This window comes from Felis catus, chromosome D2, assembly GCF_018350175.1.
Source record: "Felis catus isolate Fca126 chromosome D2, F.catus_Fca126_mat1.0, whole genome shotgun sequence".
NCBI classification, from domain to species: Eukaryota; Metazoa; Chordata; class Mammalia; order Carnivora; family Felidae; genus Felis; species Felis catus.
Genome location: NC_058378.1, coordinates 39,489,496 through 39,516,614, shown reverse-complemented (window position 1 = coordinate 39,516,614; position 27,119 = coordinate 39,489,496). Strand labels below are relative to the sequence as shown.

The window sequence follows — 27,119 nt, the reverse complement described above, 5'->3', positions numbered from 1 at the left end:
AACATTTCCAAAATGTTCCAGAGCTGGCTGACTTTAATTTAGAAAGTTTTTGGCTATTGACATCCAGGTTTAAGGCACATTCACGTAATTTACACGAAGCCCTGTCACTGGCAGGGGGCTGGCCGTGTCCTCGTGGCTTCGCACAGAAGGAACAGATGAGTTTCTGGCCTTTTTCTTCTTCTTCTTCTTCTTTTTTTTTCCTTTTCTAAGAAAACTCTAAGGAGTGGGTTTGGCAATGACAAAGCTGATGACACATTCTCACCAGATGCAAAGATTACTGTCAAAGGTCTTCCCTTTTACTCCTTACCGAGGACACGGTGCTCCCCAGCCAGCCTCTCTGACCCGAAACGTGCACGCAGCACAGACCTGTATGCATCTGTCTGGCAGGGACTATTATAAAAAAAGATGCCTCCAGATAAAAATGAAAAATTACAGGACTAATATGAAGCCAAGAGTCTCAGCCACAAGCAAAAGGGGATGGCTGCACGAGTCGAGAAATAAAACACGTACTTCAGCAGCAAGCGGCCGTGAGGGCTGGGGAGGGGAAGGCACCCCGAGGGAGGGAGGGACCCAGGTCCTTCAGCTCGAGCATGATATACGGAGCAGGAGAGGTGGCGGAGGACGGGCCAAGGCTCTGCGGACGGACGGGCGGCACTGGGGCACCTGGGGGGCTACTCTGTGGATTTGTTAGAAACAGATGGACATTCTTTTGACCTTTCCCTGGCATCGCTGTTGCCCGCAGGCGGACAGAAGGGAGCCACCGGTCACAGCTCAGTCGTTGCCGCCACAGATCTTCAGCAGAATCTTCTGGTAATCCCCTGAAGTGTCTCCCTGATCACAGAAACGAGGAAAACATCAGCTGAGGGAGCTGTGGCCCAGTTTCGGCCTCCTATTTTCTGATTTTCTTCTGCCCTGAGCGCTTTTACAGAGAGGCAGGCCCCACGGGGGAAACTCCCCATCACGTGGGTCCCGCGGCGGGAGCGGCTCACTCGTCCTCTGCGCCACTGGCGACCCAAACCCAGTGTGGTGCGGTTCGGCTTCCCCAAACCCCCGCTGAAAAAAACAGAGCTGCACTCACCCCAGTGATCAAAGTCGTCATTTGAAAAATAAATACACAAAAATTATAAAAAGCTCCCCCCAAGCCCCTAACTCTGAGCTAACTCGTGGTGGTCTCTCCCCAGTGCAGGGTCATCGTGCTAAATTGAGACTGCCCCTGATGCGGCACTAACTGTGCCCTGGAAGAGTCATCTCCTGTGGCAGGTGCGTCCGCTGCTATTATTTGGGCATCCCAGCTCAGGGGAGCCTGGGTGGCTTAGTCCGTTAAGCGCCCAACAACTCAGGTTATGATCTCACGGTTATAAGCTCAGGTTATGATCTCACGGTTCGTGAGCTCGAGCCCCACATCAGGTTCTCTGCTGTCAGCTCAAAACCCGCTCTCGATCCTCTGTCCCCCCCTCTATCTACCCTCCCTCACTCGCATGTGTGCACTCTCTCTCTCTCTCTCTCTCAAAAATAAATATTAAAGAAAGAAATTAAGAAAATATGCAGAACACAGCTAACTTTTTTTTTAAAAAAGTTTTATTGATTTATTTTAAATAATTTTATTTATTTTAAACTAATTTATTTTTTAAGTAAGTTCTGTGCCCCAGATGGGGCTTGAACTCACGACCCTAAGATCAAGAGTCGCACGCTCTACTGACTGAGCCAGCCAGGTGCCCTTCACTTAGCTAACTTCTCATCATTTCCTTCTACCGTTTCTTTCCTCAGGGGTGAGGCCTATGGCGTCTTCCAGTAGCCCACGGGCACACAAGACCCACTCTGTGAATAATTACTAATCCTCTGCTATCAACATCATCATTTTTATAGCCAGGAAATGGAGATTAGCTGTTCTCCGCGACAGGCCCAACATCAAATTTGAGGGAGTCTGAAGTCAGAACCTGGTTGTGGTGACTTTGCTTTCAAGGCTCATGTGAGTTCAGAATTTAATGGTCAGACCGCCCCCCCCGCCACCAACAGGAATGCATTTTGTCAGACCAGCCCTGGAACACGGTGATAAGAGTAGCTAGCGTTTCTTAGACATGTCACATGTCATGACGTGCTTTATAGGGGCTGTCTCAATCAAGGCTCCCCGAACTCCTGGGGGGGGGACTATAATTATCCCCATCTTGGGGATGATGGAACTGGGGTTCAAGGAGGGTGAGGAACCTGCTTGAGGTCACACAGTTAGCAAGTGGAAGAGCCGGGCTGGACTCTAGTCTGACAAGGAACCGCGTTCCTGCCCCAGGACAAAGGGCACCCTCGGGACCGGGACCCTCATGGATAAAGGACGGCTGAGTGGAATGACTGTGACCCCGGGGCCCTGTTCTCAAGTGCCTTCTTATGCTGCCCCTGCCATGAGGCTGCGTGAAGGAAGTACTTGTCAGTGGGCTGAGCTCCAGGGAGCCTCGGGATGGGCGTCCTCACTGACGGGTCAGGGTCACAGGGTGACCAAGTACCCAGGTGGGGAGGCCCTGCGTTTTCTCACACACCGGTGTTTGCGCTCCCCCTCTTTCCACTTACTGAGCAGCAGGTGTGCTGGAGGCTGGGGAGATAGGGATGGGGCGCCATGCAAGGTCAAGGCCCAGCCTGCCCTCGGGAGCTTACAACAGTCTGGGGGCAACCGGACAAAGGAGCAGAAGCTGAAGAGGGCCAAGTACGCAGCCCACAGGCAAGATGCCCGTGCACGGCGGAGGCCAGAGTTCTGAGCAGGGAGGTACAGGAACAATGCGGGTGACCAGGGAGGTCCACAAGCATCCATCCCCCAGAGGGCCCTTACCGCAATGTCGTGGTACAGCGACTTGCCGTACAGCCGCTTATACTCCATTCTGATGTCCAGGAGGTCGATCTCACTGCGAGACACCATGATGCGAATCAGGGTCCGGTCCTTCGTCCCCGCTCCCTGGAAAGAGTCCACCAAGGGCGTGAGCAGTGGGCATCCTTCCTGTCCCACGCTCCCGCTGTGGGCCCTCTGTCCTCTTAGCTGAGGGGTGGCTCTCCTCGGGCCCCAGTCATGGGAGGGGCTGAAACTCCCCCACCCAGACCCCTGCATGTGGGAGGCACATACCCTCATGGCCTTGTTGAGCCTTTCAGCAAAGAAGGCTGGGGTATTCTTGAGACATTTCACTAGAAGAGAGAAACAGCAAAACTCAATCTGCAGAAAACTCTCAGTCCGAGGGGCCTCAGAGAGAGCGAGTGTCCTTCCAGGAGGCCGCACGTGATGCCCGTCACTGCATCCACCTTCCTCTCCCCATTTCTCCTCCAGGCTCAATTATCTGTGATCTTGGCTCCGGCTCTTTGGGATAGAATCACACAGGGCCTAGAAACCAACCTCAGCCTCCTTCCTGGCAACCCATGTGGTGAAAGGAGCCACGTAGGGAAGAAGCATGGCTGGTGACGGGGAACCGCGTTCCTGCTCCAGTGCGAGGGGTGGCCTTGGGACTGGGACCCTCACGGAGAAAGGACGGCTGAGTGGGATGACTGTCTCCTTAGAGACCTCAGGCCACGATCCTTACATCAGAGAGGACACGCCAGGAAACGAGGAGACAAAGATGGGCAGACTGCTGCGTCCCCACAGGGTACAGGGAGGTCACGAGGGCTATGCAGCCGGGGCCCAAGCCCTTGACGGTGGGCAGAAGCGAGCCCACCCGGCCCTGTCCTGAAGGGCACGGCCCCGCACTGTTCCGGGAGCTAAGCCAGCTTTCCTTAGCAAGGGCCTGTTTTGCTGTTGCAAGTAGAAATCTTTCCACGTGTTTCCATCACCGACATCTGACAACTGCCTGCAGGGATGTATTTTTAGAGGGAACTTGGAAGGATGTGAGTCATCTTCCTCCGGGAGAGGAGCTGGCTGCCCTCCCGCGAGTGCCCGCGCACCGCGGCTCCCTTCCCCGGAGCTGCGCCCGAGACACAAACAAGACACCTCGGGGGCAGTGGGAGGGGCGGTGTGGCAGTGAGCGGGGAGCGGTCTCGTTTCCCACCAAGGACGCCCAGGAATCAGCATCTTGGATCACGTGGTTCGCTAGCTACCCCTCAAGCAGAGAGCGGTGAGCACCCTGAAACCGACAGCGCTGGCGACCCCAAGACACGGACCCACGGCCAGCATGCCCTGCTCCAGGTCCCCGGACATCTCCCGGCAGATGCTCTTCTCAATGTCTCGACCCGTCATCCGCTGATACTCGTTGAAAACTAGCGGAAAGAGAGGGAACAAGTTACGGACTGAATTCTGTCCCCCGAAATCCACATGGTGGAGTCCTAACCGCCGGTGCGCCTCAGAACGTAACTGTATTTGCAATGCAGACTTTAGAGAGGTGATTGAGTTAAATGAGGCCCTTACCGGGGCGCCTGGGTGGCTCAGTCGGTTAAGCGTCCGACTTTGGCTCAGGTCATGATCTCTCAGTTCAAGGGTTCAAGCCCCGCGTCAGGCTCCGTGCTGACAACTCGGAGCCTGGAGCCTGCTTCGGATTCTGTGTCTCCCTCTCTTTCTGCCCCTCCCCAGCTTGCACTCTGTCAAGAGTGCACTCCTCTCTCTCTCAAAAATAAATAACATGAAAACAGAATTAAAAAAAAAAATTGAGGCCCTTAGTGTGGGCCCTAATCCGATCTGACTGGTGTCCTTATAAGAAGAGATTTGGACACACAAGGAAACACCAGGGACGTCCACACAGAGAAAAGATCGTTTTAGAACACTCCAAGAAGCTGGCCATCTGCAAGCCAAGGAGAGGCCTCCGAGACTGACACCTTGATCTTGGACTTCCAGCCTCCAGAATGGTGGGAAAGTAACTACCTGTTGTTTAAGTCACTTGGTCTGTGGTAGTTTGTTGTGGCATCTGGATCAAACTGACACAGGACACACGGTAAGGAGGCCAACCCGCTTCGCCAGAGCCCGCCTTCTCCCCTCTGCCTGCAGCACCCCACGTGGCCCCACTGACCGTGCCCACCCAGCTCTCGAGTTGGGCAGGGTCTTCACCCCACGAGACGTGTGCCCCCAACTCCCGCCTGCTCATGTGATCCCCTCACCAGACTGCTTTCCCAATCACACCTTACTACCCCACCCAGGACCCCTCCACACACACCAGCAGAATGTTTGCTCTCTTCCCAAATCCTTTCCCGTCTCCAGGCGGACTATATGTGCTAACTCCTATCCGGCCCACACAGCCTGCGCTAGGACAGGCCAAGAACCCACGGGAACAGGACCCTAGGTTCCTAGAGAGGCAGATGGCACAGTAGTGACTTAAGTCCTAACTCTGGCTCTGCCCCCGGAGATTAATCCTCCCTTCCCCTGCCCGGGTCTCCCTTTCTATCACTGCTCCCTAACCTTTGGGCATTTGCCCCTCTGTGTCGTGAATTCTGCTGTACCTGTATTGGTCTTCATTACTTCCTATTTTCTTCAGATCAGCTCCTCTTTTTCCCCTAAGTAATAATATTTTTGAAACCACGGGTTTGATGTACTACTTATGTATTCTATATGCATTGAAATAAATAAAGACCAAGATGGAAATCTGTTCCCTCATGCGCCGTGACAGCGTAGTGGAGGGATTAAGAAGTGCTCTGGAGCCAGGGCCCAAGTTCAGACCTGAGCTCTGCCACGTGACCGGCTGGGTGGCCTAACTTCCCACCGGCCCCGCACCGCCCCGTGGCTTCTCCCCCATCTGTACCAAGGGGAGAACACCAGCACCTGCTGAATGCAGTACAGCCTAGGGCACGTACGGAACGGGTGCCTGCGTTTTCACTCGGGCTCCCGCCGTGCCGCTGAGTGTGGCTGTCATTCCCAGTCCTCACCGCCTCACATACTAGCCTTTCCGACACAGCTGGCCTCCAGGACTCCCCTCCCCTGGGTGTTCCTTCACAGCCAGCTGTGATGGCCATGGCCCTGTCCTCCGCTGGTTTCTCTCCAGATCCCCTCCAGAAGGAACCTCTTGAGGTCCCAAAGCCTCAAGCACCGATGACCCACTCAGAGCTCCCATCTGGAGTGTAGGCGTCTCCTGACCTCCAGAATCCTAAACCCAGTGAGTGGTCCACCTGGAATCTCTGGACAGAGGCTCCCGACTTCTTTCCCTCCTAAAGCCTGTTCTGCCCACAGCTTCCCGATCTCGGGGGAGAGGCAGGCACTCCGCTCCTCCTCCAGCCATCCACCATGCTTTGCTTCTCTCACACCCCACGTCCAAGCGTCAGCAAACAGGGCCGGAATCTGCCCCTCCCTGCCCCTGCCACCCGGTCCGGGCCACCAGCCTCCTGGCTGCTCTGCCCCTGAACCCTCCACCCTTGACGACACAACAGCCAGTGAACACGCAAAATCTAAGTTAAATCACCTCCCTCCTCCACTCTGAGCCCTCCAGGCCCTCTGGCTTTATTCAGGATGAAAACCTAAGTCCGTGCAGTTGTCCCCAGGGCTGCCCACCACTCTGATCTCGTCTCCTCTGGCTCTCACTCATGCCACCCGCCCCAGCCTCAATGACCCCCTTTGCTGGGAGCCCCCCTGCTCAGGGCCTTTGCACCTGCAACTCTGTCATGTTTTCATTTTTTAAACAAGTTTTAAAAGGCAGAGAGACAGAAAGAGACAGAGGCAGAGAGACAGAAAGAATTTCAAGTAGGCTTCACAATGTCAGCGCGGAGCCTGATGTGGGGCTTGAACCCATCAACTGAACCGTGAGATCATGACCTGAGCCGAAACCAAGAGTCATTCGCTCAACTGACTGAGCCACCCAGGCGCCCTCACTCTGTCATGCTTTTAACTCAAATGTCATTACCTCAGCAAGGACCACCCCAAGCACCATCCCTGACCCCTGTACCATTTTCTATCCCCGTTTCCAACTTTATTGTCCATTTCTAAAGGATTTGCCATCTGGCACAGACTTTATTTCGTTTTTGTTTACTGCCAGAATGCGAGCCTCAGGACAGCAGAGATTCCATGGTGCTGTTCCCTACCGCTTCCCCACGCCTCCTCCTTGGCCTGGCACACGGCAGGAGCTTGGCTTATAAGTGCTGAGTGAAGGAGTAAATAAATGCTACTTTTGTACAATGTACGATTGTTCTGCTTATGTTTTTATGCAGGCGCCGGATAACTTGGAACAGGTGCTCTTGAGGGCTGTCTGAATTCTAATTTCCACGTTCTGGTGTAGAAAGACACCAGCCCACAGGAGGCTGCCATTCCTCTCACCTCTTCCTTTGCTTTCCTCCAGAACCCGATGCACGCAGAAACTCGGGAAACCCACCGATAAGATCTTTTAAATCACCACCAGGGGGCTCCTTTAAGGTGGAGTAAAGCTCCACGCAGAGTAGGATTGCCCAGTGTTCCTGCAAGCTGTCTCCCCATCACATCTTGTCTGCTCTTATCTATCTGGCCCCAGGGAGGCCTGGGACTGCCTTACCTGCCACCAGGTGGGCCCGGCTCCGGGAGCACAGAATTGCGTTGAACTTGGATTCATCTGTCCCCAGGCGGTTCTCCCCAGCTGCATACAGCTCCTAGACAGATGGGAAAATGGCCAGGCAACGCAGGCCTCACCCCAGAGACCAGGCCCAGGCCACCTAGGACGGCCCTGCAGGCCCAGAGGGGAAAGAAATGGGAGCACACCCTGGCCGTGCTCCCTTCACCGTGTGGAACTAGCCACCATTCACACATCCTCTCGCTGGCAACACAGAGGATTCTGAGGCAGGGTAGTGGGAGGGGCGGGGCACAGGGATGGGACACCCTGGACCAGGAGAACCGAGGCCGACTGGGGCCAGGACAGGCAAGGAACGGCTTTAACCCAAGCAAGGGAGTACCAGCACAGGGGCAAAACAGAATGAGGGCCGGGCTACCAACTTGCCGCGGGACTCTAGGCAGGCCACCGGCCCGCTCAGAGCCTCACTTCCTCATCTTTAAAGTGTGAAGGTCAGATTAGATCCAGGGTCACAAACTTGAAAGCCCAAAGGGGTCAGCTGGGTAATTGAAATGAGAGAAACGGGCGAGTTATCAGGCCAGGGGGTGGCGGGGACTGAGGCCAACCACGGGGAGGGGCGATCGCTTCTCAGCACCCGCTGTGCACTTTAATAGAGAAGCTAGGCTCAGAGCCGCCGGAAATCCAGATTTCTATGTAAAATTTCCCAGTCTTTATAAGCAGTTTCCCTATCTATAAGGGGGAACACACGAAACAATAAATATTATGACAACTGATAGACTCCAACCGTGGATGTGGGATTTCATGTGATAGGTGCTTTCCCTGCGTTTCACTGCGGGTACCATGATGTTTGCAAACGGGCAGAATTTGCACTTGCCTGTTAAATCCTTGAAAGTTTGAGCCCAAAATATTTGCCAACTTGCAACCCCAGTACCAGATGGCCCGAAGGTGCCCTCTAGGCCCCAGGTAGTGGCTCTTGGACCTAAAGGCACCGAGAGCCAGGAGAGGAGGGCGGCCACCAGGGGCCTGGAGATCCCATGGGTCAAGGTGAGGCAGGAGCAGGTCTACAACTAAGAAGACAGAAAAGCAGGCACAGAACCAAGAAACGGAGGCAACTTCTGCCTCAGTTAGGGAATGGACTATCTAGGAAACAAGAAAACAGGAATAGGAAAATTCCCACTGGGATAAGAGCCAGAGGCTGGGAGCTTGGGGGTGCCCGGCCCTATGTCCAGAAATGGGAACGGATGTCGCAAGCCAAGGAAATGTTAGGGTAGGCCCTGCAGGAGGGCATCTGGGATGCTGTCTGGGCACAGGGAACAAGCCAGGAGTTTGGGCCCTTATCCGGTCTCTGCCTCCAGGTTTCTCTGGGCACAAGGCTCAACCTTTTTGAGGTTCAGTTTCCCTATGTGGAAGGAAATGGGCCAGAGCAGACGAGCAGCTGCCGTCTAGCCCTAAAAAGCGGGCCCTCCACCGAGGTCGCCTTCAATCTGGCAGACAGCAGAGGTGAGGTGACCACTGGCAGCTTCTGGTGGGTGCCGGGCTGGGGGTGGCAGGAGTGATGAAAGGGGAGAGGCGAAGCCAGCTCTGTCTCTCCAGCCAGCACTGCTGTGGTCTGAGCTCATTAGGGGGAAACCCAAACTCCCCTAGAGAGGCACTCAACGCCTGGACAAAGAGGCGCAGCGAGAGACCTTCGCCTTTTGTCCGCAATCATACCAGGCTGGGGAAAAGGGCAGAACTCTCAGGCTGCACAACGAATGTGACAGCTGGCTCCTAGGCCCAGACCTTCAAAAGCATTATGAGGCAAGTGTAAAGTCTGCCCGTTTGCAAACATAATGATATATGCAACCAAACACAGGAAGAGGACCAGGTCACATGACATCCTGCACCCATAACTAACCTACCAAGTCTTGCAATACTTGCTATCTCTCGGGTTGGCTCTGAGAAGGGATCAGAAAGGGGGGGCGGGTAGAGGGGGAGGGATAAAGATAGAGAGGCGGCTGGAGCCCAAGCCCGGAGTAGCTCAAGGTCACACGGCTGATAAGCAGCAGAGCCCATCTGCCCATCCCAGAGCTCCTCCCTCCAGCAGCAAAAAAGTGGGGGGAAGGGGAGGGCGCCTGTGTGGCTCAGTCGGTTAAGCACCTGGCTCTTGGTTTCTGCTCAGTCATGATCTCACGGTTCGTGAGTACAAGCCCCGCTTCGGGCTCTGTGCTGAGTGCGGACCTGCTTGGGATTCCCTATCTCCCCCGCCCCCCTCCCTGCCTGCCCCTCCTGGGTGTTCTCTCTCTCTCAAAATAAATAAACTCAAAAACAAAAAGAAATAAAGTGGGGGGGCACACCCCAACGCAGGAAGCCCAGGAGGGGCCCTGGCCAGCACACCCACCTGGGCGTCTCTCTGGACGAGCGACATGTCCACACTGGTGCTTTCATCCCGGTTTCCCTGAAAGGAAGCAGGACGTGTGGTCAAGTCTCCACCCTGCGGTTGTGTACCTGCTCCGTCCCGGAGCCCTCTCCTTGCTGCTCACAGGTCCACCCCGCTCCGCTCTGAGCCCCGAGCTCTGTCGCGGGAAAGGTACCTGAGACAGAGAGATGAGGAGCCGCTGGAAGTGCCCTGACGTGTCGCTTCGGATGGCCTCCTCCAGGGTCTTTTTGAATTCTGAAAGGGAGACACAGAGAAGGCCCCCCCTGCAGCCGCAGTCGCCAGCCGGCACTGGCAGAAGGGCGCGGGTGCGAGGAGAGAGGTGTCTACACGGCCCTTCAGGGACACAGGGGGCTGTGACCTCCAGGCCCACCTGGCCTGGCCCAGACCACACCCAAGAAGTTCTCCCCCTCATCCCTCCCTTACCTCAGTCACCTGCCCCGTGAACAGCAGGCAGGGGCGGGTCTTGGATCAAAGCCCCATGGGTTGGGGGAGGCAGAAGATAAGGTGATGAGAAGGCCAGGAAAGTTTAAGAGGCCATGGGAAAGGGTGTGGCCGGGGCCCAGAGAGCACAGGAGTGTGCGGAGGGCGGGTGCCAACCTAACCTGTTTTGTAGGCTCTGCTTAATTCCCGGATGTGTTCGTTGTTGCGGGAAGCAAAGATCTCGATCAGACAGGCTTCGTCGGTGCCAGCCCCCTGAGGTGGCAGACAACACAAACCACAGGCTTGTCACCGCTCCCTCACCAGCACCCAGGGAAGGAGCCGGTGCCCTATGCCCCACGGCACGAATCCCAGAAGCAGCGGCCGCCAACACAGCCACACGCCCCTGCTTGGCTGCTGAGGCCCCAGGCCCAGAAAAGTACCACGCAGTGACAGCGACATGGTGATGGAGCACAGATCACATGAAGGGCCACCCCACTGCACCACCCGGAAACTGAGCATCGGAGAGATGTAGTGACTTCTCCAAGGCCACACGGTGAATGGGGGGGGGGGGTTGAGATGCGGACCCAGATCTGTTTTTATTCCAAGTTCGGCCAATGAACGAGACGAGAAAACAACTGGAAAACGGGTATAAAGCAAGAGCAGACGTGTGGACAAATGTGAGTCCCAGACTCGACTGTGGAGAATCTAAAGACATCTAGAAGAGGCAGCAACGAGGGCGAGAGAGATGACCAACCACGCCAGGGACAGGGAAAGAGCCGAGCACACGGTCAGCATCCTGGCTCCTAGGCTGGCTTGAAGCTTGGTCTGCTGCTTATTAGCTGTGTGACCATGGGCACCTTCCTTAACCTCTCTGTGCCTCAGGTTCCTCGCGCATCAAATGGGAACAACGCTAACACCTAACTCCTGGGAAGTCATGGGGATTAAACGAGCTACGCGTGTAAAGCACTTAGAACGTGCCAGTCACAGGAAGTACACCACAGGGTTAGCTATTTTCATGATTACCACTGCTGTTAGATTACTCGGAGCTTACAGAGAGCTCCGGTTAGCTACCATGCCCGGCCCTCACCACACGCCACAAGAAAGAACATCCGCATTCCCGTTTCACAGACGTTCAAAGACACATAGCTTGTCAAGGACAGACGACCCCAAATCTGTGTTGTTTCCTATACTCAACAATTGCCTCCACCTCACGCGGCTGGCTGGGGGGCAGGGGCTGGGCTGAGGTCTGGGCTGCCATCCCCAACTGCCTCCCGACACGTCTCTAGAAGCGGGCATGTCTGAGGATTTCGGCAGGGTCCTCTCTCCCTCCGGGCTCCGTCCTGAATTCTCTGCCTCTCCTCTTGGGGGCCGGAAAAGGCTTTCTGCCTATCAGGCCCTCTGAAAAATGATGGATTCCTTCTGGAGCCCCTGTTCAATTCACAAGGGTGTCCTCCTTCTGTGGGAGCCGCCTCCTCCCCATCCACTGGACTGGGGGCAGATATTAACCCTAACTAGGTCAGTCAGAATCTGACTCTATGTGAAATTTGGACCGAGGGACAGCTTGTCTCTTCTGTGGCTGAACCTCATAGGTAAATGGAGTGGGGTCAACAGGGGTCCTCTGCCCCAGCAGATGAAGAAAGAAGGGGACACTCAGGAAGCAGCAAAGACCAGAGAAATCCTGCCTGGGTCCCTGCCCTCTGCTAATAACAGAGTCCTAAATGAATAAGGATGGCACCACCCAGGGCCTCACATCCCTCTTCCTATCACGGTGCCACCAGCTTCCTCTACAACCCAGCTGCCACCATGCTTTTCAGATGGAGAGACCCGGATGCTCCCCGATGATGAATGATACCTGTGCTGCCTCCTGGAGAAGTCACGAGAACTTGGGCTCCAACCTGAGAGGGTCCAGGAGCCACACTCACAACAGCGGCTAACGAACGGGTTAAGCCACACCACGCAGGCCAGGGAAAGGCCTGGCCTTTGCACGTCCATGCGTGCAAGCGGACACACACGCGAACGTGCACACGTACATACCTTGATGGCATCCTTGATCTCATAAACGTCAAAGAGGACCGGGGTCTTCATTAGAGCCAAGATTGTCCTCTCGAAGTTTCCTGACAGTTCAGATTTCAGATCTTTGATCAAATCCTGGTCGAATATTCAAACAAACAAACAGACCGATCTTGAGAATCCACAGGTCTGGGGACCGGCGGCATCTGCGTCAGAGAAGCCAAATCTCAGCCAGCCCAGACCTGCGGAGCCGGGGCCTCCACGTGAGCCAGCTTCCCAGGGGACCCAGGCACAGTCAAGCTGCAAAAGCACAGGGCTAGGACACCAGCCTGTTCGATTCAGCCAGTGTTTACCTAAGATTCGAAAGCCCAGAAGTTCAAAGCACGTCCCACTGCATTTGTTCAGAGCTGAAAGCCTTTTCCTTCAAAGCTCGTCTGTCAGCTACACCTCCTGGGGCGGTCGTGATGAGGGCGGGGACTAGCAGCCTGGGTCTCCAGGAGGGAAAACAGGCCAGGTGGGAGCGGAAGGGCAATGACTTGTCCGCAGTCTCTGTGAGTCATGGCAGAGCCAGGGCTAGAACCCGGATCTCCAGGCGCCTCTCATCAAGCCTCACCCTCTGGCCTTTGAGATTTCCCCCTCAGAGTATCCTTCCGCTCTAGAAAATGCCATGAGCCGAGAGGCCACCACTGGGCGGGCAGCAGGAAGCACCCTAATGGGCCTTACTGCCCATCCAGGAGATCTAGACTCGCTTGGCACCAAGGAAAAGCAAGGGTGAGTAGGGCTGTGCTGGAGGGCACGCCTCAGTCCGGCGGGGAGCAGGCCTCCCTCTGCCCCGCAGTCCCCCTCACCTTCCCGTAAGCGGTCTTGAAGGACAGGAGGATCTGCTGCCGCTGCTTGTTGGAGCGACTCCCCAGGCAGTCGATGATGGCCTGCTCGTCAGTCCCTAGGGGAAGAAGAGGTAGGTGTGGGCAGGGCTGCGGTCGTGGGGCCACCCTGGCCTGGGCCCTCCAATTCTCCTGGACGTCCCAACCGCACCCCCGTGTCCTCCTCCTCTCCCGCCACCACTGGGACCGGGTTCCCTCTTCCCGGCAACCCCGCAGGGGGCCCGGCGAGCCAGGGGCCGTGAGGATGTCGGCCACCGGGGGTTTCTCACCAAAGCCTTTCATAGCCTTCCGCAGAACCTCAGCATCTCGCAAGGGGTCAAAGCCGGGAGCATCTGTGATGGTGCCTCGGTTTCCAAACTGCTCGGACAAACGGACTTAGGTAAGATGCCGTATCTCCGAAACGCAAGACTTCCCCAGCCCAGACTCTGGAAGTGCCCTGACCACCACAAGTTGGGGTACCCGAAGGAGCCTGCGACCAATAATTGAGTGGGCCTACGGCGATCATTTCGTGTCCTCGTGTTCTGGTACTGAGCTTCCTGCCTGGCTCCTGCGGCCAGGAGCCCCGCTCTAGCTGAGTCCCGATGCTGAAAATCTGCCCTCTGCCCAGGTTCTGCAGGACTGGGCCTGGGTTCCCGATGAAGGGGGAGGCCCCGGGAGCAGGGGCCACTGGCTTCTTCTTGATAACTCACTGCCACAGCGCACGTGAGCATATATTCGGGTCTTCCTGACAAGGTCTGGGTGGTCCGTGCAGCACAGCACCTCTGTGCAAATGAGAAAAAGGTTTTCCCCCCAGAAACGCAGGTGCCCAGCCTTCGCGATGGTACACCCAGCCCCGCAACCTCCTGGGCTAGTGCTGATTTCCAGGCTCTGTGACCCACCTGCCGGACTTCTTCCTCATGTTAACAGCTGTACTTCCGGCAAGCAAATTTTCCTGCCTAAATGGTCTCTTGGTGGACTACCTGCTGTGGCCAGTACAACGCCGGTTTTAACAGAATTAAGGAGAGAAGCTCCGAGAAGGGACGAGGGGGAAGTCACAGGGAGGACAGAGAGTAGGGCGGGAGTAGGGGATTGTGGGGGCAGGGAAGACAGAGACCCTCAGTCTAAAAATAGTAGTCCAGCACTATGCTTGGTTGGTTTGGCCACGTAACCATGACAATGAATTCTAGGCCCTGCAAACATGAAATGCTCTCCAAAATGAGCCCAGAGCAGTCCCGAAGGAACCGCCAACACCCTTCCCTCGCCAAGGGAGGTTTTAAGAATCCTCTAAACCCAGCCTGAGAGGCACCTCAGGGGACTAAAGGCTAAGCACTGTTGGGCACAAAGCCTTGAGGCCAGCGGCCTGGCAGCTGGTACAAAACACAGAGCCCGGGCAGTAAATGACAAAGGAGTGACGAGAACCCCAGGACATTCAGATCCAACTCGCACATGGAACATCTAACCGAACTGGGAGAAACAGGCCGGCTCCCTCAGGTCTTTTCAGAGCACAAACCAGGGGTGGGGGGGTTTGAGAGAACGCAACACCCTGTTAAAACAAGATGTTATGGGCGGAGGACCGAGCCCTTATCTGGCCCCTGCACCCTCCCTGGCCTTGCCGGTGGAAGACACTATGCCACATGTCGCGGGCCTTTGGGGCCCAGGCCTGGGCAAAGGGCAGTGCAGGGCGGGCACTCACCTGGGCTGGAGGCACGGCAGGGGTGACGGTCCCAGACCCCAGGTATCCTGGGTAGCTTGGCACTGGCTGCTGCTGCTGCCCAGGAGGCGGCATCGGCGGCTGCCCGGGGTAGGTCATTGGCGGCTGTCCAGGGTAGGGCCCTGGGGGCTGCTGTCCAGGGGGCGGCATGGGCTGGCCTGGCACAGGGGCCCCTGGGTAGGGCGGATATGAAGGCATCCCGGAGGGCGCGTTTCCTCCAGGGGGCGGATACATTCCATATGGAGGAACAGGCTGCTGGGCAGACGGGGGCTGCCCGAAACCCCCAGGGGGGATGGGAGGGTAACCACCCCCGGGGGCCCCAGGGTACAGATTTGGCACGTTGGCTCCTCCAAATGTCCCGGACATGTTGGATGCCTGAAAGTCCACAAAGCAAGCCTAAAATCAATGGCCGTCCCTGATGAGCATGGCCACACCCATGCATCTGTCCTTCCCTGCCCTGAGCTCAGAGTCCGAGCAGCAGCGATTTCTTAGCGAGGCCCAACCCGACCGCCCAGCTTGAAACTACTGTCCCCCGGCCCCCTATCTGCACTCCTGACCCCTCATCTGCCGTCGTGCCCAAGGCACCCATATTTGCTCTAAAAACACACAGTTTACTTATGGCGACAGTCTTCCCAGTAGGTTCGTACTTCAGGGTTGAGGTTTCTGTTTGTTGTATTCACGTATCCCCAGCGTCTAGAACAAGCCCGGCACAGGTAAGACTGCGTGCCGACTGCACTGTTTACACTGTGCCAGCAGTTGTTTTTAGATTGTAAAATGTATTATTTTACAAGCCAAGTAACAATAAAAGGAGCATGTCCGGGGGCGCCTGGGAGGCTCAACCGGTTAAGCATCAGACTCTTGATTCTGGCTCAGGTCATGATCTCATGGTTGAAGCCCCACACACTGACAGCGTGTGCAGCCCGCTTGGGATTCTCTCTCTGCCCCTCCCCCACTCTCTCTGAAAAAAAAGAGGTGCGCAATACATATTCTATGAAGGCACCACCCCCACCCAGTTCAGAGCGGAAGGGGACTTGAGAGACCATGCGGCCCAACACATTCCCCTTCCCCTCATTTTACGGATGGTAAAATCAAGATGCACAGGGACGGTGAACCGGAGGGAGGCCTCAAGGAAACCCTTCGTTCTCAGATGCAGTTCCGGACTCGGTGCCTGCCCATACGTACGCACACGCACAGACACCTCTGAAGCCACCAAAGCCAGCAGTCTTTGTCCCTCTGGCCATGCAGGTGTGGCCCCCAGGGGCAGCCCCAGCAGGAGGGCTGGACTCACCATTCCCGAGAGGTAGTCCTGGTTGAACTGCCCTGCGTAGTTGGCCATGTTATCCAGCCCGATGGGGGGCATGTTGGGCGGGGGGTAGCCAGCACCTCCCCAGGCACCGCCACCTGAAAGCAACACTGAGCCCTTTAGCACCCTGCTGGCACCCCCGACAGGGAAAGGCAAAGCATCAAGCTCTCAGGGGTGGGGGGAGACCAAAGCAGGGCCTTGGGGACAGCACAACAGACCCCACGGAAAACACTCAGGCGAGAGAGTTGAACCCAATCCCACTGCCAGAAGGAGAGAAGAGAGGGACCCCCACCTCCTTCCGAGGAAGGTGGGGTTCAGCAAACACTCCCAGGACCTCTGTGGGATATTATTAAGGAGGTAGGAGGGCCAAGGGCAGACCTGCCCTCCTGGGCTCACCATCATGGAACAGGAATACAGACATAAAAAAAAAAACAACAACAGGTCTTTGGGGATGCTGTGCTGAGCCCATGACAGCGGTGAGCTCAGAGAGCACCGAGAATCCACAATGAAGCAACAGCATGGCAGGGAGGGGTGGGTGTCCTGCTGACCGGGTTGTTTGCAATCATAAGTCCGTGAAGGGCAGGGAGAGCAGGATGGGAGGGTGGAGGGAGACAGGGTTGGGTCACAGAAAACACAGACACCCATCCCTACAAGGGGGGCTGTTGGGGGAGAGCCGTAAAAAGGCCCAGCTCTGAACCCAGAGGGACTGGGTGTGTGCCCTGGGGCGAGGGACTCAGCCCCTCTAGTTCAGCTTCCTCAGCTGACAAGTAGGGATAATAATTCATTTGTGTCACACTGCTGTGAGCAGGACTAAGACCTAAATGCCCATGCAGGGCTCCCATGCTGCAGCAGGCGCCGGGACAAGGGGCGTGGCAGCTAGCATCACGGTGCGGGCCGCTGGCCTGTTATATGCCTTCCTGACCAGGGCTCCGGGACACTGAGGACAGACCCTGCTGGGAATCACCTCCTCTCAGTGCTGCTCAGTGTGGCAGGGGTAAGACACAAGGGCAGGATCCCTCCTGGGGAGAGGACCATGAGGCCAGTGCCGGCAGACCCAGGCCGTGTCTCATTCAAGAGGGAAATGGCCCCGCTCAACTCGATATGCCACACAACAGTGGCCAAGCCACCTCCCTGCTCCAGGCCCGTTCTCCACCTGTCGGATGGCAGGGTGGGCTCAGGAGGCCTGCAGGAGCCATAGGTGCTCAGACTCAAGGACCTCGGCTCTGAGGAAATGAACGTGCCTGGTGGTCTTGTGGGGGCGAGGGGCAGTGCAGCTCAGGCAACCTCAGGATGACCAGCCTGGAATGATCCCCTCTCCCCCTCATCTCAGAAGACCTCGTTTCCTCCCCTACCATGGGGCCCAGTCTCATTTCAGGAACCTAGGAGGGGCTGGGGCCAGAGGAGCCAACTTCTAAGTGTGAAGAGAGGTGTTGGAGCTGGGGCCGGCTTCTGACGGCCTGACCACTGGTGCAGCCCCATTGCTATCAGGCTGTGCACAGCATCTGGCAGCTGCAGGAGGCCCATCTGACCCTTAGTGACTGCCTCCTCTTCCTCCCTTGGCAGGAGGGACCCTGCCGCTGCACAACCACGTGTTTGAGCCCGGGGTAGGAGAAGTGACAAGGGGCAATGGTCACCTAACAGTGCTTTGGAGGACACGGTGCCGCAGGCTTTACCTGGCTACCTCGTTAGTATCTGGGATAGCCCAGTGAGGAGAGATACTTGAAACCACTTGCAAAGGAGAAGACTGAGAAAATGGAGTCTCTGAGAAAAGAAGGCATTTGCCTGCTGTTATCAGCTAATAACGCAAGAAACTGGGTCTCGGCCTTGTCCCGGCTTTCCAGAAGTGCTTCCAATCCAGGCCTTTCGTGGCTCCTGGGTCCAGGATTTTCTCCAACCCCTCCCCACCTGGCTGAGCCCTTGGGGTAGTGAGGAAATGACTGGAAAGCACCATTCCTCTCTCCCTCTCCACTCCTGGACTTTGGGCAGACAGGGCATTCATTCCCTTCCCCGCCGGCCCCGACCCTCTTACCTGGTGCAGCCGGCGGGTAGCCGCCTCCGGGCGGGGGATAACCTGGGTAGCTCATGGTTCAATCTGAAGGGGAAGAGGAAGAAACCATGCTCAGGCTCTGCTGGGAGCCGCCACCAGCCTTCCCGACAACGGGGACACCCACAAGTTCCTGCAGGAGGAGGGGCCGCCTCGGGCGTGACCTGGGCCAGACCAGTTCACCTTCTACTTGCTGGGTGGGCCCCCAGCTAGAACAGGGAAGCAAGGGTAGACCCATGCCTGCGCCCACACCCACGACAGGCTTCACCACGCACCAGTGGCTGCATTTCCTGGCAAACCCCTTTCTCCCACGCTTCGCTCCCACCTCGGCCGACACAGGATGCTGCACGTGGGGAGCTGTTCTCTGACCTCAGGGGCGAGCATGCACTGCCTCGTTCTCAGGGGTCTGGGTCTATTTGTCTTCGTTTTCCAGTGTCTTCATCACCATCCAGCCAGAGGCCCTGTCCCCTGAGCCCGACCGACAGACCCCAAGCTACCCACGGTGGCCTCCGAAGTGCATCTGCCCCAAGCTACATTTTTCATTCTCCAACCTCTGGTTCCTCAGGCATAGATAGGAATGTGGCACGGAATCATCATTTCTAGCAACCAGACACCTCAGGACAGCTCACCTGACCCAGGATCTGGAGTGAGGGCGAGCGAGGCAGTTGGGAGCCCAGAAAGGGTAAGTGTCTTGCAGATCAGGAGTAGGGGAGGGGAAAGGCCGGGGACCCAGGACGCTTGCCTGTTGGTGGCCCGTAGGATACCTGCTCTCACCAAGTCCCTCTATATACAGATCCCTCTGCCTGCGCCACGCCACTTGAACTGCCCAGGAGGGACACAGACCTGCTGTGACCCAGACCACTCAGACTGTCATGCAGCCTCCTTCCTCTTGCTCACTGGCGGCTGCCACGGTTTGCAGAGGCACTCAATGACAGGCGGGAGTGGCAGGAAACCCGTAGGCCCCCTCAACAGTCATACCTGCTGACCCCCGGTGACCGCCTTCTCCCTGTACATTGGGCCCCAGCCTAGTTCTCAAACCGCAGCGTGTGAACCCCCGAGGGGCTTTTTAAACACGTCGCGGGGCCCCGCCGCAGTTTGGGTCAGCAGAACCAGAATCTGTATTTCTAACTAATTCCCAGGTGACGCGGGGAGCCCACTCCGAGAACCACTGCTCTAGATGCCATCGTCCACCCACAAGATTCTAGTTGCCCTTCATAGCTCCTTTGGAGATCTGTGCATGTTGCTGTCAAGGAGGCTGACGGGCTTCCTTTAGGTGCCACTCGCTGGTCCCCGCAGGGCCCACAGGAATGATGGACGTGGGATGTGTCAGCAGGGGCGACTGTAGGCAGGGCAGCAGGAGGCCAGATGATGGCCTGGTGACCTTGGAGAGAGCCAGAACTGGCCACGAGCAGAATGGGCCAAAGACCCTTCCCCTTGCACACCGTGGTGAGGTAGGTGGTTGAGGGTCCCAGTGGTGCTGCCCTCGGTCTGTCTCATCCCCCCCGTGGCTGGCTGAGCCGTCAGCATAAAGTCCTCCCAGGTCCTGCCCTAGGCCTGACCCTTCTGACAGAATCCCCAGACCCTGCTGATGAGGAGAGCCTGGAAATCTGAATGATGGATGAACCAGGAACCTTCCGATGGGAGGAAGAGGAAGCACCCTGCACGAGGTCAGTGTGAGCTGCAGTTGTGTTCCAGACGCCCTTCTCTCTGGAGACCACCATTAAGCAGAAGCTCTGGGCACCAAAGACCCTTCCGTGCCCTTCTCGTCTCCTCCCGGAAGACTGAGGCCAAAAGGCCCATCCATAGCCAGGAAGGGAAAAACAAACAAACAAACAAACAAAACAAAACCACGAACAACCAAAAGCTGGATACTACCCTGTTTCCACACATCAAAATTAATTTCAGCTAGAGATTTCAATATGAGAGGTGGCCCCAAGCCCCAAAGACATAAAAATAAGTCCTGCACAATAAGAAACAAATAAGGAAAACAGCAAAAAGACAAGAGAAATGAAAAATGTAAGAAAATTGTTTTGTGATTAAAAAAAAACAAACAAACCCAACAACCACTAGAGGAACTCAAATGATGTGAACAGGCCATTCTAGAAAAGCAACTGAAGGTGCTCACCCATGCTAATACCCTAGGAGAGCTGCCAATTACAAACACAGAGATGTCAGAATGTAACACTCCGAGTTCTGACCCAGAAACTCACCTTCTAGAAATCGATTTCCCAGGCACACTGACACCTGTGTGAAATAACACAAACGTGGATCTCACTGGAGCATTCCGTTGCAACAACAAACCCCTAAATGACCATCTGCAATGGGCTGGTTAAGTTCATCAGAACAGATCCATACAGTAAATACGCTGTAGCTATTTTTAGAATTAGCCAGTCCTACGTGTGGGGATAGGTAATGGTCACCGTTATTAATCAAGGTGAAAATGGTGTATACACTAAGCTAACATCTTTTTTTTATATATATAATTTATTTTCAAACTGGTTTCCATACAACACCCAGTGCTCATCCCAACAGGTGCCCTCCTCCATGCCCATCACCCACTTTCCCCTCCCTCCCACCCCCATCAACCCTCAGTTTATTCTCAGTATTTAAGAGTCTCCTATGGTTTGCCTCCTTCCCTCTCTGTAACTTTTTTCCCCCCTTCCCCTCCCCCATGGTCTTCTGTGAAGTTTCTCAGGATCCACAGAAGAGTGAAACCATACGGTAACTGTCTTTCTCTGCCTGACTTATTTCACTTAGCATAATACTCCCCAGTTCCATCCATGTTGCTACAAAAGGCCAGATTTCATTCTTTCTCATTGCCAAGTAGTATTCCATTATATATATAAACCACATCTTATCCATTTGTCAGTTGATGGACATTTAGGCTCTTTCCATAATTTGGCTATTGTAAGCTATAACATCTTTAAAAAAAATGTAAACATACAAACTCAGTGGTGTATATGTATACACACACACACACACACACACACACACACACACACACACCATCCCTGGAATGATAAACAAGAAACTTGGTAACCCCGGTTGCCTTTGGAAGGGAAAACTGGGAATAGAAATGAAGCTTACGGTTTATATTTACACTTTTTTTTGCCACATACATGTATTGCCTATTAAAAAAACAGCTTTAAAAAAGGCCTGATTCAGGTGCGGATTTCTGAGCTCACTTGAGGCCATGGCTGTCCTTCCAAGATTTAAATAACTCACACAGGGTCTATTCAGCCCCAGGCAGCCTGGCTCAGAGCCTGGGGTTAGCATTATTACATAAATGTACCAGGGGACCCAGACCCAGAAGATCCACTAGTGTGTCCCCGCCCAGGGCAGGACCGCAGGGCAGCCTCAGGCTGCTCCCAGCGTGATGGCACTCATTCCCAGGAGGGCTTTGCAGCCTTCCCAGCAAGAGTCTAAATTTGTTCTCTGTCAGTAAGCCAGGTCTAAACCCATGACCGGGGAGCAGGCTTTCATCCCTGGGTCTTCCCCTCCCCTTGTGAGTCCACCTCCAGTCCACGCCCTCTCCTGCAAGCAGCCTCATGTCCCCACCACTTCCGGTCTGCAACTCACTCCCTTCTCTGTCGCGGAGCCCTCTTCAGAAGCCAAGGCCCCAGTTGTGGTCCCCCAAGAGTACAGGGCAGGACAGGACCACCGCCTCCCTCTTCCCTGCCTCTCTGGGGGGTACACTGAGAGAAAGTTCTGGACAAGGAGACCTGATGCAGATTCCTGTTAAACTCCCGATCATTCAGCCTGCTGCTCAGCCTGCTGATGTGCGGACATTCCGATATCAAACATCTTCATGCTCAGTTTTGTTTTATAGCCGCTGATTTGGTAAGCATGACGTCTGCTTTCTTCCAAGCAACTGGGAGAAAAGGGCCAAGGACCACACTCTTGAACTGTCACTGCCGACCACACGCCAGCCCCACAACAGCAGGTGCAGCCACTCGGCCGGCTCTCCGGCCCCCAACTCTACCACAACACCACACACAAGTCCCCATCAACTTCATGATGGTTTAAAGAGGGCCTGCATCAAGTGAGGATTCTAACACACTGCCCATGCCTAGAGGCCTCTGGTTTACCTGCCTAATAATCCCCAGGAGAAGGGCGACGGCAGCTGGATGACTTAGGGCACCCTTGGGGTGCACCATCCCTGCCCCCAGTGCCTACCCAGCCAGGAGGTTGCTGGGATCCAACTCTCTGACTCACAGTGCCCACATGCTTTCCCCTTTGTGAACATTAAGAGATCTGCTCATCGTCCAGTCTTTGTGTAACTTTGAGCCACCACCGGGGGTGCCTGGGTGGCTTGTGGCTCAGTCGGTTAAGCGGTTAAGCGTCCAGCTTCGGCTCAGGACATGATCTCAGTTCGTAGTTCGAGCCCCGCATTGGGCTGTCTGCTGTCACTGCAGAGCCTGCTTCGGATCCTTTGTCTCACTCTCAAAAATAAATATTTTTTTTTTTTTAAAAAAAGAGGCCACCACCAGGGCCTGCTGTACTCGGTGGAGGTGTTCCCGGCACCCCGGGGGCTGCCATATCCCCGCTCGGAGGTGAGCTCAGGCAGGGCTGCTAGGGGCTCCTCACCGTCCTCTCCCAGTGCCTGTCCAGCCCTCGTTCTCCACCGCAGAGGAGAACACAATGAGCTACAACCTAGCAGATCTGCTTTCTCCTTGGCGTCCACAAGTATGGCATCTTCCGCACTGACCAGGCCCTTCTCCTACTTCTGTCCTTCAGCAAAGGAGAAAGGTGCCTGGGGAGGAATGCTTCACATTGCTGATGCAAGTCGCACAGACTGGGGCATATCCCCCATTCTACGGTGGCTCTGGTCAGGATGCTGACCCGGGGGCTCACTGGAGAGAGCTTATTCCACAAGGCAGGCAGCTGGCCTCTTTCAGGATTGCTCCAATTCTCAGACCCCAGTCTCTGGGGAACGTCCAGCCTCCAGTCCTGCCACTTTTGGGCCCATGTGAAACAAACACCACCCCTGCTTCCTCACTGGGGCCATCCACCTGCCACTGGACACTTGATTTCATCCAGCTGTGGCCTGTCTCTGGCTAAATTGTGCTTCTCCAACTTCAGTCTGCAAAACAATCCCCCATCGGACTTGTTAAAACCCAGACTGCTGGGTCCCTTCCCCACAGTCTCTGAATCGGTAGGTCTAGGACAGGCCTCCAACTCTGTATTTTCCACATGGAAGCTTCCAGGTGGTGCCGATGCTGCCTGACTGTGGACCACACTTTGGGTAGCACTGCTTCATCACGCACGGGAATCGTCTGGACTGCTCGCTGAAAATGCCTGTGCCGTGGCCCCAGTCATTCTGGGCCCTTCAACCTGGGAAGGACCGAGGAATCTGCAATTTAAACAATCGCCCCATCCCCATCCCCAGTGATTCTGATGTAACTGATTCCGCGCTCCACACTCCAGGAAACACTCTTTCCTTTCAGGTACCGGGACACCTTCTAGCTTATACTGCCTAGCCTTTCTTCCCAATAGCAAGCCCTGAAGACAAGCACCTAGACCTGGGCATCCCAGGATCACATCAGAACTGAGCCTCATAGTGCCAGGCTGATGAGGAAACAAAAGCAAGAGAAACGTAGCTTGAATTACATCTCCTTACAACCTGAAGCCCACTGACACACATCCGATATACGCAGAGCGTGACCTTGCTCAAGGAGCTCATGGCTGCCTTTGTGCCTTCACGCTTTTTATTACAAACCACAAGTAACCTTATCTCAACAGCAGCTAGCCCCTCAAAACCCTGAAAGCCTTGCTTCCAAATTCCTTCAAAACATACTTTATCTTGGGGCGCCTGGGTGGCTCAGTCAGTGAAGCGTCGACTTCGGCTCAGGTCATGATCTCGCGGTCCGTGAGTTCGAGCCCCGCGTCGGGCTCTGTGCTGACAGCTCAGAGCCTGGAGCCTGTTTCGGATTCTGTGTCTCCCTCTCTCTCTGACCCTCCCCCGTTCATGCTCTGTCTCTCTCTGTCTCAAAAATAAATAAACGTTAAAAAAAAATTAAAAAAAAAAAACACACTTTATCTCTATCCCCCTCCCTCCACAAACTTAAAAGTATATCATCAGTCACTCCCCACAACCCCAGTGCAGCTCTTCCTGCCCACGGGTCCTGTCCCTGTGCTATAATAAAATCACCTTTTTGCACCAACAACGTCTCAAGAATTCTTCCTTAGCCATTTGCTCACGAACCCCACTCCATAATTCCATCAAAGTGATGCTGAAAGTATACAGCAGGCACACACTATATACAGTCTCAAGGACTGTAAAAGGGCCTGTTTCCTAAAACTGTGTATACGTATGCAAGCATATGGTTACATTTCAAGGGCTCCACAAGGGCAGGAGCCAGAGTCCTCAAACGCAGGAATCTAGAAATGCTGTGTTGGCAGAAGAGGCAAAATCATCCAGAACGAGAACCTTACTCCTCCCGCTCACTCGCCCCCCTCCCGTAACAGAGAGCCTAGTCGTTTCCCCACCTCATCAAGGGGAGAGGGAGACAGGAGCCTCCAGCAAGGCTGGGCTACGCACACCTCCTGGTGTCCAGGCTGACTTTTCCGGGACATGGAAGAGAAAGGGAGGGTTGGGTGGTGGCAGTGCCATGCCGGGCACAAGGACACGGAAGTATCTTCCCCAGAAGGCCAGCACGGGACTCAGGTGGGGGACAGAGCTTGCAGCAGGCTAATGCTGAACAGAAGGGGAGGCCTGAAAGCATCATCCCTGAGACCTCCCGCCCCTCTGTGCCCTGCAGCAAGCCAGGCAGGCCTGGACGAGAGTGGAAGCTCTTGGGGGATGACCTCTCTATTGGCCTTCCCCAGCCTGGGGGCTGGAGTATTCATTTGTGTATTCATCTTTTAATATTAAATCCTCAATCTGGTTGTATGCAAGAATTTAAATATAGAGTTTAAGTCATGCAGCTCAGATGATTCTTGGCTGATATATTTTTAAAAACAAAAAGAAGAGAAGACAAGCCACCAACTGGGAGAAAAAGTTTATGCAAGACACATCTGATAAAAGGCTGTATCCAAAATATAGAAAAGAACCCTTAAAAACTCAACAGTAAGAAAACAACCTGACTTTTTTTTTTAATTTTTTTTTTCAACGTTTATTTATTTTTTGGGACAGAGAGAGACAGAGCATGAACGGGGGAGGGGCAGAGAGAGGGAGACACAGAATCGGAAACAGGCTCCAGGCTCTGAGCCATCGGCCCAGAGCCCGACGCGGGGCTCGAACTCACAGACCGCGAGATCGTGACCTGGCTGAAGTCGGACGCTTAACCGACTGCGCCACCCAGGCGCCCCAACAACCTGATTTTTAAAAATGGGCCAAAGGCCTGGACACCTCACCAAAGAAGACCCGCAGATGGCATTTGAGCAGATGAAAAGATGCTCCCCATCAGACATCAGGGAATTGCAAATTAAACAACGATATACCATTACACACTTATCAGAATGCCCCAAATCCCACACAGTGACAACACCAAATGCTGGTGAGGCCGGGGAGCAACCAGAGCTCCTGCTCACTGCTGGTGGGAGTGCAACAGGGGACAGACCCCTTGGAAGAGTCTGGCGGCTTCTTATCTTACCCTATAATCCAGCAATTCTTGGTACTAACCCCAGTGAGTTGCAAACCCGTCCACGTAGAAACCTGCACACAGATGTTTACAGCACCTCTATTCAAAATGGTCAACGTTTGAAAGCAACCAAGAAGTCCTTAAGTAGGTGAATGGATGAATACCCAGAGGATGGAATATTATTCAGTGCTAGAAAGAAATGAGCTGTCAATCCACGAAAAGACATGCAGTGCAAGGCTACATATTGCAGGATTCCAACTCTTGACAGACTGGAAAAGGCAAAACTCATCAGGGGTAAAAAAAAAAAAAAAAAAAAATCAGTGGTTTCCAGGAATTAGGCAGTAGGGAGGGATGAACAGGCAAAGCACAGAGGACTTTTTAGGCCGGTGAAACTATTCTGGATGATACTAAAACGGTGGGTATATTCGTTAAAATTCAGGGAATGTCCAACACTAGAAGTGAGCCCTAAGGTAAACTATGGACTCTGGACGATTACGATGTGTCCACGTAGGTTCATCAATTGTAACAAATGTACTTGTCTGGTAGGGGTGTTGATACCAGGTGTTGATAGTAATGTACTTTCCACTCAATTTTGCTGTGACTCTAAAACTGCTCTGAAATATAAATTACACTTAAAAAACAGAAAATAGAATTAAAAAAGAACAGGGGTGCCTGGGTGGTTCTGTTAGTTGAGTGTCCGACTCTTGGTTTCGGCTCAGGTCATAATCTCAAGGTTTGTTGAGTTCGAGCCCCACATCAGGCCCTGTGCTGACAGCTCGGAGCCTGGAGCCTGCTTCAGATTCTGTGTCTCCCTCTTTCTCTGCCCCTCCCCTGCTCATGCTCACGTGCTCTCTCTCTCTCTCTCTCTCAAAATAAACAAACATTAAAAATAAATAAATAAATAAATAAATAAATAAATAAATAAATAAATCTAAAATAAAAGAATAAAATAAAAAGATTAGAACATATTGTAGCGAAATTCAAACACAGCCAGAAAGACACAAAGTGAAAACAAAAGGTCTCTCTACCCAAGGTTGCCGCTGAGCAGTTTCTCATGTATAATTCAAGACCCCCTCCCCCAAAACATACACAAAAATGCATGTGTATGCACGCGCGCGTGGTTTATGTATGCTCCTATGTATATACAATTGTTTTAAAGCAAGCGATGTATTTGCTTATCTGTAAACTCTCCTCGCTCCAGTGCAAGGCTAGGTTTGGGCAGACTCGGGTGTAATTAATGGTGCACATTCTTACCTGGCACTGTTTGCAGAGATAAAGTTAGTTCGCCCCCAGCCAGTCTGAGCAACTTCTGGCCTCCATACACTGCCCCAGGAGTGGTGGGCCATTCTCCCTG

At 54.4% G+C, this 27,119-nt stretch overlaps 1 protein-coding gene across 2 annotated transcripts in view; it reads right to left on the bottom strand.

The window, feature by feature from the left end:
* The window catches only part of ANXA11 (annexin A11), a 44,588-nt gene continuing 17,469 nt past the window's right edge, over positions 1-27,119 (bottom strand). The window contains exons 2-16 of one of the 2 annotated variants that reach the window (XM_023240608.2): positions 20,393-20,426; positions 18,168-18,230; positions 16,124-16,236; positions 14,818-15,210; positions 13,415-13,502; positions 13,110-13,204; positions 12,286-12,399; positions 10,434-10,524; positions 9,986-10,065; positions 9,793-9,849; positions 7,404-7,497; positions 4,126-4,221; positions 3,104-3,162; positions 2,816-2,938; positions 1-831 (exon numbers count right to left, since the gene is read on the bottom strand). In XM_023240608.2, the coding sequence (XP_023096376.1) occupies positions 772-831; positions 2,816-2,938; positions 3,104-3,162; positions 4,126-4,221; positions 7,404-7,497; positions 9,793-9,849; positions 9,986-10,065; positions 10,434-10,524; positions 12,286-12,399; positions 13,110-13,204; positions 13,415-13,502; positions 14,818-15,210; positions 16,124-16,236; positions 18,168-18,222 (1,518 nt within the window). In that variant the 5' untranslated portion in view covers positions 18,223-18,230; positions 20,393-20,426 and the 3' untranslated portion in view covers positions 1-771. The remainder of the gene's footprint in view (positions 832-2,815; positions 2,939-3,103; positions 3,163-4,125; positions 4,222-7,403; positions 7,498-9,792; positions 9,850-9,985; positions 10,066-10,433; positions 10,525-12,285; positions 12,400-13,109; positions 13,205-13,414; positions 13,503-14,817; positions 15,211-16,123; positions 16,237-18,167; positions 18,231-20,392; positions 20,427-27,119) is intronic. The other variant, XM_023240609.2, reaches the window with a different exon arrangement.